The following is an 11,056-nucleotide window of genomic DNA, read 5'->3' on the forward strand; positions in this document are numbered from 1 at the left end:
GGGTTTAAATAGAAAAAAGTCCCAGAGCCAAGAGAGCCAAAAAAAGTGAGCACTTAAACATAAACATTTCCTTGTGCGTCTGGAGCAGAAAAACATATGTTCAGCTTCACCAGGGTACACACTCATACGGTCACTGACCTGCACGTGAACTTTTCGAGCAGTTCCCATAAATTCTGCAGTGTAGACTGACTTACTCTGACTTTCACATGTGCTTTCCATTTCCTCCCTATTGGAATAGGATATGGACATATCTTTGTGCGTGTGTATGAGTGTGTGATAGAGTTGATAAGAATGGTTACAGATAAAACAAAACAAAACAAAGAGTATTTTAGTTTAGTAAAAATACAACAAAAACATTCCTCTGAATGCTTTTGTTGAAAAACATCCAGATTGAATCCAACTTTAGTCAAATTTTTAGTAGTCCCACCTTGGAGGCATAGCATGTAAAAGATTCCCAGTGAATCTTTTACTCATGGCAGTGCAGTTTACAGTGTTTACATCACAGCTTGTGTTGCAGTCTATCATCAACCAGAGAATCATATTTGGGAGCATTTTGACTTATTACTGGAAAATTCCCACTTTTCACACAATCAGTGAGGATTCAACCAAAAATAAGTCAAGTGCTTAAATGCTTGACATGTATTTTCTGCTGTGGAAATTATGCTTTTTTTTTTAAGATGCCGTATAAGTTTACAGTTAGGCTGTTGTCATAACCCTATTTGTTCCTATTTGGGTTTATCATGTGTGATCTTTCAGAGTGTTATATAAACTTTACCTCTTGACTGTGTTGTTTATACTGACTACCCTGAATTCTGCCTGAAATGATTTTTCAATATCTGGATTTTACTCTACCTCCAAGGTTTCTGCACTAGGGTTTTTGGGTCTACTTATTATAATTATTTTTTAGTGTTCAGTGATAAATGTAACTATATGAAAGACGTCCAAGTGGTAAAAATAAAATAAAAAATGAAAGCAAATCCTTTTATTCAGATTCATAAAATCATAACTGAAAGTAGTTGAAACAAATCAGAAACTGTGCAGGCAAATAAATGTAACATTTTATAACCATACATATTCACAGTTCCATTTCAGTGGCTCTTGCTTGCAAACATTATCAGTAGAAAAGTCATGTATGTAAATGCTAGTCGTCTAGCTTGAGAAATTATTTGACCAGCTAATGTAAATCGTAATACTGACATATAATGTCAAATGGTAGCATATTTAACCATTAGTAAATCATGTTACCATGTAACAAAGCAAAACTGTATAACTAACATTTGCCTTATTGCAATAATAGCTAGTTAGCCAGCAAGCTGTAATTTGTAGACCAGCTTAGAATAAGACATCTGGCATTGGGAGATTCATCATGTTAAAGTCAACTTTGTTATTATACTCATAATCAGATATAGAGTATAGACATTGGTCTTATTGTATAGGACACATGATCTACTGTACATGCAAAGGCTTATTACAGCCTAACAGGATAGTCTCTTATGTTTCATCACCGTTTTGCATGATGCAAGCTGTAACCAAATGCAAACTGCAATGTATGAAGGTTGTGCAAAACTCTTTTCAATACATTTGAAAAACATGACATAAACTGGGTGGTCAGGTCTAACTCCTGGTAAATGTGTAAAAAAAAGTGACTAAATGTGTCCTGTAGAGAAAAATTATGATTATTATATAAAATGCTGCCTGGTGCACCTTTACCTTTAGAAACAGCTTTCTTATACACTTTAATGGCCTTCATGGTTATTACTTAAGGCCAAGCACGTGTGAGTTTGTCAGGCCTCAGAAGCTCCACAACATAATGCAAAAAAATAATAAAAAATAATAAAAATAAATTAAATAAAAATCAGTTCCAGTCATTAAAATTCATGACTCCATTAAAGCCATGGTAGCTGAATGGCTCCAGGTTGGGGCTGCAGGTGTCACGAGTGAGGCAAGCCATCCTGTTGTGCTCACAGCTGTCCTCGCTGCCTGGCTCAAAGTACACCGAATCCGCAGAGTGGATGGATGGATCCTCGTCAAAGTAGTTGTGGGGCCTCAGCAGGACCCCACCCCCATTGCCCACCGTTACGGTGTTGGGGATATCCTCGGCATGAGGGATGTGAAGGAATCCGGTGGTCACCCAGGCAACAAGGTCCTGCAGACAAATTACGATTAAGTAAATTAATTGAGTGCTGTTATATTGTGTTTGTGTTTACGTTATCAGACATACCTCGTCTTCTATGCTTTCATTGTCTTCAATGTACTTGCTGAAGTCAACAGCTGGAGTCCAGATGTTGTTCTGACTGTACAGACTGCTGCTGGTCTGCTCTACATCCTTATGCTTGGTAACAGCAACCTTATACCTGCAGGCAAACAAGAAGCGTGGACTAGACTCTTAAGTTATTTTTCTCCATCTTAGAAAACCCCAATATTAGCTGCATGTTCAAAGTGACATTATGTCATGTTTATTGGCAAATCTGGACCCAAAATATGACTTGCAGGCAAAGTAACAAAAAACTATCTGGTGAAAATTCCAAACAGCAAAAAAAGAAACTCCAGTGATCCACATGTGGCGATTAATACTCGGGAAAAAAACAGTATGAAAAACTGGTGGCTTATGTTTCTTTGGGTAAGAGGGTCTAACAGGAGAGAGATGATACAGACACCTGACATCCTTACAAAACATGATGTCATGCAGTAGATTTACCTACCCCAAGGTAGCAATAATATGCAATAGATGCGAGAATGTAGCGCTAATATTGAGCAAACAAAAAAAACCGCAGACTTGGATTCAAACGTGCAAAATAGAAAAACTCAAGTTCAAAAGCCAAAGCACTGGGTCAAATTTCAGAGTCATGACATATTAACTTGGGTATATATAAAAAAGATAAAATCAATACAATACACCTGTCCAATCCCACCTGTTCCATTACTCAAATGACCTGTTTCACTAGCTTTAATTTATTTCTTTAAGACAAAGTAGACATTTACAATGAGTGAAAGTTAATGTGCATGTTTTGATTTGTTGTTTTTTAATTATGCTATCATTCAGTCCTACCTGGCCCAGGACATCGCCTTCTCCTCTGCCTCGCTCTCTGGAAGGTGGTCCCCAGCAAAGCTATACACCTGCAGCCTGTATGAGCGCTGATGGCCCCACCGGTTGGTCTTGTTGCTGGCAATGTGCAGGTAGCGTGGTGTCTTGGTGTCATAACGCAAGGCAGCTTCCTGCAAAGGTGTCACGGCCATTAGTCTATTTTTAAGTGAAAACAAGTGACTCCTGGTAATCTGCTTCATGATTAGTGGTTAAGTCTGGCTTCTTCTGACTAATCCAGTACAAAGATCTTAAAGCTTATGGCCACTTTTATTTATTGACCTGATAACATGGTTTTCTAGAAAACCATACAAAAGAGACTAAAGAAAACACTCTGCTCTAGCCTGGTTACTGACACTTGTGCTGATACCTACTGATGGCACAAAAGGAAGATGGTTCTGGATTCTGGATTTGAATCTTCCTGAGACATTGGTGACTCTATGGTGGAGGCAGACATGGGATATAGAGTGCTCAACAAGACTAAAGGCCCATCAAATTTGTAATAAACATTAAAAAAAAATAAAAAGGGATAAATGTATATATTGTTCAGAGGTTCAAGTCTGCTGATAATTATTATTATTATTATTATTATTATTATTATTATTATTATTATTATTGTTATTATTAGTGTCTGCTGTCTTTGTAACTGTCTGTCCAACCCTAAATGTTCCCACCTGAGTCTCAATCACACCTGTGTATCATTTTGTGTTCTTTTACCTTTCTGGATTAACCCTGCCCGTTTTACACTAAGTACCTTTTTTTCACCTGTTTGTTTTGTGCCTGAATTTGAAATTGAAACATAAGACTGGAGTCAGGTTGTTCCAGTGGTCCCATCATTCATCCAGTGATTCTCCAGTGGAGACTCACTTGGGTTGGCTCAACTTCAACTTCACCGAGCAGAACAAGAGCTTGTGTTGTTAATAGCAGTATAACACAGAGTCTGTGCAGGTGATGGGAAACTGTAGAGGGATGATCTGCTGTCACAAATGATATTTAAGTGTGGTTACATGTCCACCATAAAATTTTCTTTCATTACTGGTGTTGTCTTTTCCTCTCTTTTCTCTTTAAATGAGAAAACAAAACATTAAATCTTCTAGTTTTAAGAGTGTGGAAATGAATTTCATTTGTACTATAAAACTGTAACATATGTTACAGTGTGCGGCCTATGAGCATGCTTTCATACTCGATATCCACTATTTCTGGCAATGCATCTTTAAGAACTGTTGGTAAGGAAGCTAGGCATCAGCATTTCATGCACTCTGAAAAAATGTCTTTGAATTCTAAGTGCTGTAGTCTAAAAGCATATTTAGCCAATCAAATACACTCCACCTACTGCCAATAAGGATGACTGTTTAATGTAAGAAGAATGGCTTTGGAAAACCAGGGGAAACCATGGAAAGGAAAGGAGATTCTAACCCAGCACCTTGTTGCCAGCTGCACCACACTGCTGCTACATTTCCTGACCCGTGTGCGCTGCTGTTTCTATTCTCTGCAGGTTATGAAAAATGCAACTGAATAAAAATGAAGAAGACCTTTTCTGTTTTGAGCTGCTTCTCCACCAGCTTAGGGATCATGGCGTAGTGATCAGGCATCCATGGCAGTGACACATTCATATACTCCATATCTTTGGTCTGGAATACATTCTTCACACCTGCAGAGGAAATGTTGCAAAATGTCTTTTTTCTTTTCTGCATTTCTTTGCTTCAGTGAATGTGTGGCAGGTGGTCTTTATGTTATTTACAAACTGAGGACACTCAGTGAGATGGAGTGGCTGAGGAATACATAGATGAGATTAAAAAGAATTACACAGGACTGGAACTGATTTCTTTAGGTAAGGATGCCTAGAAACTTACATTGTGCATAAAAGCATCGTGGCTCCATAAGCAGCCATAATGGTGAACATAAGCAGTAAAAAACAAATTGCCTTTGGTTGCAGTAAGAAACACCAGAGGAGATCTGTTTTCACTGTGGACTCTGTGGGCAATGTGTAAGTACTGTGGAATGTATAGTAGGATTTGTGTCTGTGTGTGTGTTCCTGTTTGGCACACTTGTGTAAACAGCTTATGGCCTGTATGGATTTATATTTACTTTTATCAAGTGTGACATATTTATTATGAGGCACTTTAGACTGCAAGCTAAAGACTCTATAGTACTATACACTACACTATATATGATTTGATTTGGTTTATTTGTTTTTCTAAAATACAGAAAATTCTAATACAAAGTTGCTGTTTTGTTTTTTTTTTAATTTTGGGGAATTGTCCTCCACTTCTGGAATGTGACATCAGCTAAACCGGTAGATTACCCCCACTCTTTTTTTGCTTGTTGATAGAATCAATTATTTGAGCATATAGCTTTTATTAAAAAGGACTGTACTATTATTTCTCATATTTAAAGGGCTAACATTTACTCTGACTAGCAGAGAAAGTAAAGAGGACTGTGTAGAGTGGAAAAGGGGGACTTATCGCCGGAATATTTCCAAATAATTTGGCCTTTGACAACAGACTTGTTTGCTTAATTTTGCAAGGCATTATCTTTACAGCGGTTTTGTCAAAAAAATAAAAAATAAATCACATTTAAATGTGTACGTCACTCACCAAGTACATCCAGGTCCACTTTAAAATTAACGAAGTGCGTGTGAATGTTGCCCAAGACATTTTCAGCCACCTGGTGTCCGTGTTTTTTACTCCCGGGAAGCAGGTAGGAAGAAGAGATGTAGCCGGTTGCGTGAACTTTGACCTCCACTGATCCGCTCTGGTAAAAGATGAAATCCCACATGTAGTCATAGTTCCCGATAGCCGTGATGGTCCTGAACACTAAAGCGCTGTTTGCCATTCCCCCAAAGTTGTTGTGGAAAAAGTCGGCGAAGTGCCTGCGCAGGGGCTGACCCATGTTGTGCTCAAAGATGCAGATAGAATTTCTAAACCTGACCGGGAGTGGGACATCAATGTAGCGGTATGTGTCCACGTACGTCGCCTCATAAGGACAATCTACTCCACGGACGAGCTCGTGGGCAAAGCGCCCAATGCCGATACTTGAATCTAGGAACTTGGTAATAATCATCCCTGGTGTCACTGAACCGTACACCGACATAGCCTCCTGTACGCTCAGTTCATACGCGATCCTTTCACCCTTGAAACGTACATCAAACACCTTCATGCCGGTGAGAGAGCTCAGTCCGAAAGCGAAGCTCCAGTCCAGGTACAGGACATGGTTGTTGCTGACGCTGTATCGCGCCCCCTCTGCGTAAAACTGCTGCGGGCCGATCTGCAGAGGCTTGCTCCTGGGCTTGAGAGAGCCATAGTCAGGCGACTCTTTATAAACGATTTTCTTAACTGACCCATTATCATATGCGTGTTGAAGTTCTTCTACAGAGTTAAAATAATTGCCGTTATAAAGCAATTTCTCTATTCTCCACTGTGACATGTTTAGGCTTTCGTGGTTAAGCAGAATTTCGAAGCCCACCGGATGGATGTACATGCCACTCATATCCCTGAAGAAAGACACCCAGGTTTTTCTGTCCCCGGACCGAACTCCGCGAGGCATCTGCTCGAACCCGTTCAGCGTCTTTTTCTTGTCTACCCCAAAGCTTTCTCGAAGGAGTTTCTCTAACTTGGAGAAGATCTCGGTTTCAAAAAAACTAAAAAACAAGGCGTACTCCCCAATGGTGACCGGGCGCGCATTAATGGGGACATCCACCTGATACCTCTCTTTAGTCACATCTCTGTGGTATGTTGGGTTGTCGAGAGGTCCCACTACATATTCCTTGATATAGCTTTTTGCGCCGTGGAAAACCACTGCCGTCGCCTCTCTCACCGGTTTGGAGCCTTTCTCGTCCAGATAAGCCAGCACCTCTGCTTTCTTTGGGAGCGACAGTTCTATTAAGAAGAGAAAGTTTTCAGATGGCTTTGTGATCTGGCTGGTGGATATAGCCAGGTCTTTTTGTTTGAGTAAATACTGCTGGACCTTCATATACTCCTCCCGGGTGAGGTCAGCGAACACAAGGGTGCGGTCGTCGTGTGTGCCTCGCAGCGGGTGGATGCGTTCACGGGAACATTTGGGTGCCCTGCTGGAGTGGATGCCGATGAGGACGATGTTCAGAATAATGGAGAGAAGCCCAAAAAGGACCAGCGCCCATTTTGCCAAAGGGTTCATCTTTCCCTCTACCATTATGCGCGCTTGGAGAGAGAGCAGAGGAATGCGCTCTGGGTAGGAAGGACTGTTCACACAATCTAGAAGAGGAGAGACGACCCTCTTCAGTTTCCCCAGCCCCCTATGCACGGATCTGATTACCTCCAGCCCCCCTTTCCTTATTTCTTTGAGCTGTAATGAAACGGTTTCATCGACCTACTGTTAAATCCTCCTACAAACCAGACTATTTTATGCACGATGTCTGAGTATTTAAAGATTTCACCATTTTACATAAAAAAAGGTTTTGCAGGTTTTGTTCTCAGTTTAAAGATGAACATTGTACACAAGCTGCTAAATATGTAATTGCACACATTGAATGTGTAACATATGAGCAGTTATGTTTGCACGGCAGCTACAGTAATGCTGTGTTTATAATTTTTTTTAAAGAAATATGCAAAATATGTTTGTATTGCTATATTTTATGACCCAATAAACATAAGAAGACCACTTCCCACTTTTTTTTAAACACATTTAAGCCAACAATCTAATTCAGCTGCCAAATAATAGAAACCAAATTATTTCAATTATGTCTGAATGAGCTAAGCAGAAATACTACACCAAATGTTCAAATGTAACTAAAAAAAATACTGTGTAAACCAGACTGAAAACCTGAAAACTGTTTTTTAACCTAATTTAATACATTTAGCAATATTCAGTTTAAAAACCCCCGATATGACAATATGTCACAGAACATGAAAACTTTTATTTAAAACATTCTTTCATTCTAGCATATATATATATATATATATATATATATATATATATATATATATATATATATATATATATATATAGAGAGAGAGAGAGAGAGAGAGAGAGAGAGAGATATAGATAGGTATACACACACATACACACACATATATATATATACATATATACACACATATAAGTACCAGCAGTATCTTACTATCTGGTGTATATTGCACATAACCAAAAAGTGCATTTCAATAGGGATTTTGTTCCCCCAACACTTTGCATATGTTTACTACAAGAGCAGAGACGTTTAACTGTTTTGTCCTCTAAACTGTCCTTCCGACTTTAGTATTAAAATTACACGGACACAACTTATAACACATTTGATGCTGTTACAGAAGAGGCAGTGAAGCTAACCCAGGATGAAGCACCTCTAAACTAAAATGATTATTGCCAAATGGCAAAAAAACCCTCCAAAACCCACACTGTAAGAAAAAGTCCTAATATAAAAGTATTTTACTGTGTATTTTACAGTTTTGTTCTGTTCTTCTATAATATCATTAAATTTACATAAATAGATTGATTTCACATTTCAAATGTAAATTAACATAAAATCACTGTAATGTAATAAAACATAATTTTCTTGTTTTTTAAATGTATCTGTCTGTACATATGCATATTGTCATGGTCCTGAGTCTGTCTACTCAGTGTTTTGTGTTTCTTTATATTATTTCCTGTGCTTGTTTATCCTGTTATCTTTGGTTGAGGTTTGCCATTTGTTAAGGTTTTGTTCTGTGCCTGTCTGCTCCCACTTCTGTGTTCCTCCGTCTGTCTATGGTGTCACTGTGTCCGCTCGTGAGTCTGCCTGTCTAGTTCAGTGTCCTGTCTGGTTCTGTGTCTGTGTTTCCTGTTTTATTCTGAAAGTTCATGTCTCATGTCAGTGTGTTCAGTTTTACCTCTCCCCTGTCTCATTAGCCTCATTTCTCCCAGCTGTGTCTCCCTCCTGTTGCCCATTCCCTGATTACTGGTGTGTGTATTTAAGCCCTGTGTGTTCTCCTGCCTGTTGCTGGTTCGTCTGTGTTACTCTGCGTCAGTCTGCGTTGCTCTGTGTTCCATGGTTCCTGTTCGTCGTCTGCGTCTCTCTGCCTCTCATCCCTTTTTCGTATGTTCCCAGGTCTGTTATGTATGTTCTCCCAGTTTAGGTGTCATCAGTTATTTGTCATACTCCACTGCTTGTTGGCCACTACTCCACCCTGTAAATAAACTTCACCAGCATTTTCATCCACTGCTTGCATCTTGGGTCCTCCTTCCTCCAACACCACACGGCTCGCCTCAGCAGCCGTGACAGTACGAACCGGCCACAATGGACCCAGCAGCATTCAACCCGCCCAAGGAACTCCGGGAGGATATTGTTTACTCTGTGGACAGATTAATTAACGTTTGGCTGGAGCACGAGGGGAGGGAAGTTCGCCAAGCCATAGCTAATCGGCTACAGCGCTTGGTTTCCGGTCTCCCCTGGCTGCTCAGCTCACTTCACCCGCTCGCACAGGGTTTCATTCTGAACGAGCTCCGTCTTCACCCCCCGACTGCTACCACCCACCCTGCAACTCACGCTTCCCTGTCTGGTCCGACGGAGGATGTTCTGCCCGGCCCGTCAACCCAGCCTTCAAGAGGGAAACGGCGCTCACGCCGCCGACGTTCCTCGCCACAGTCGGACCTAGGGATTTCTGAGCGGCCGGCTGTGGTGAGTGGACAGGACAATATTATCGGTCTGAACTGCGGGCCTGTTTACTCCGGGGTAATGTGCTGTACGGCAAAGGACAATGACTGTTTATCGCCTCAAGCTCAGTTAGTCGCCCGGCCAAAAGTCCAGTCGCCACCTCCACCACATTCAGCCTCACAATCCATGGCTCAATTACAGCCACAGCCAGACGTATTACAAACCATGTTACAATCCCTAGCCCAGTCAGTAGCCCGGTTGGCAGAAGAATCATTAGCCTTATCATCCGTTCAGTCCCCAACTTCTCCACCATTATTGTCTCAACCTTTACTTCAGTCGCCCTCAGCTCAGCCACCTGTTCAGCCATCGTCTTCACTGACTCCTCCTGTACAGCAAGCTAGGTTGATTCAACCCGAGAGAAACCGTTGTTCACCCATTCGTTCCAGGCAGAGAGAAGAACCAAACAATCCTGTAGACATTCCTCAAGAGCTGGCCAGTTCTGAGACTGAGATACACTCCAGGGCCTCCCCAGAGGCTGGGTTTCAGCCCCCAGCAGACTCTGGACCCCTGGAGGTTAAGAAGCCAGCAGAGGACTGCATCCGGCCGTCGCTGCCTGAGCAGAGTCAATGCTCTGTGCAGCTGCAGCCTGCTGGTTCTGTTCTGTCCCTGCCAGAGGCCCGTGAGCCTGCTGGTCCTGTTCCGTCCCTGCCAGGGGCCCCGGTGCCCACTGGTTCTGAGACTGTTTTAGCTGGGGGGCCCGAGGAGCCCGTCCAGCCTTCTGCCTCGTCAGCTGGGGGGCCCGAGGAGCCCGTCCAGCTTCCGTCCTCGTCAGCTGGGGGGCCCAAGGAGCCCGTCCAGCTTCCGTCCTCGTCAGCTGGGGGGCCCGAGGAGCCCGTCCAGCCTTCTGCCTCGTCAGCTGGGGGGCCCGAGGAGCCCGTCCAGCCTTCTGCCTCGTCAGCTGGGGGGCCCGAGGAGCCCGTCCAGCTTCCGTCCTCGTCAGCTGGGGGGCCCGAGGAGCCCGTCCAGCCTTCTGCCTCGTCAGCTGGGGGGCCCGAGGAGCCCGTCCAGCCTTCTGCTTTGTCAGCTGGGGGGCCCGAGGAGCCCAGCCAGCCTCCTGCCTCGTCAGCTGGAGGTTCAGGAGAACCTAGCCAGCCTTCTGCCTCGTCAGCTGGAGGGCCCGAGGAGCCCGTCCAGCCTTCTGCCTCGTCAGCTGGGGGGCCCGAGGTGCCCGTCCAGCCGCCAGCTGCAGCCTCATCACCCTCGCCAGCTGCAGCCTCATCACCCTCGCCAGCTGCAGCCTCATCACCCTCGCCAGCTGCAGCCTCATCACCCTCGCCAGCTGCAGCGCCAGCCTCATCACCCTCGCCAGC

At 42.9% G+C, this 11,056-nt stretch overlaps 1 protein-coding gene across 1 annotated transcript; it reads right to left on the reverse strand.

Moving 5' to 3' along the window:
• Window positions 1-1,002: 1,002 nt before the first annotated feature.
• Window positions 1,003-7,272, reverse strand: aoc2 (amine oxidase copper containing 2). Its single transcript, XM_063470433.1, has 5 exons — window positions 5,680-7,272; window positions 4,615-4,733; window positions 3,050-3,216; window positions 2,222-2,354; window positions 1,003-2,146 (listed from the first exon to the last, which is right to left on the reverse strand). Exons 1-5 carry the CDS (start codon window positions 7,250-7,252, stop codon window positions 1,856-1,858), a joined length of 2,283 nt encoding a protein of 760 aa, XP_063326503.1. The 5' UTR covers window positions 7,253-7,272; the 3' UTR covers window positions 1,003-1,855.
• Window positions 7,273-11,056: the final 3,784 nt, after the last annotated feature.

Source organism: Pelmatolapia mariae, linkage group LG4 (genome assembly GCF_036321145.2).
Source record: "Pelmatolapia mariae isolate MD_Pm_ZW linkage group LG4, Pm_UMD_F_2, whole genome shotgun sequence".
NCBI lineage: Eukaryota > Metazoa > Chordata > Actinopteri > Cichliformes > Cichlidae > Pelmatolapia > Pelmatolapia mariae.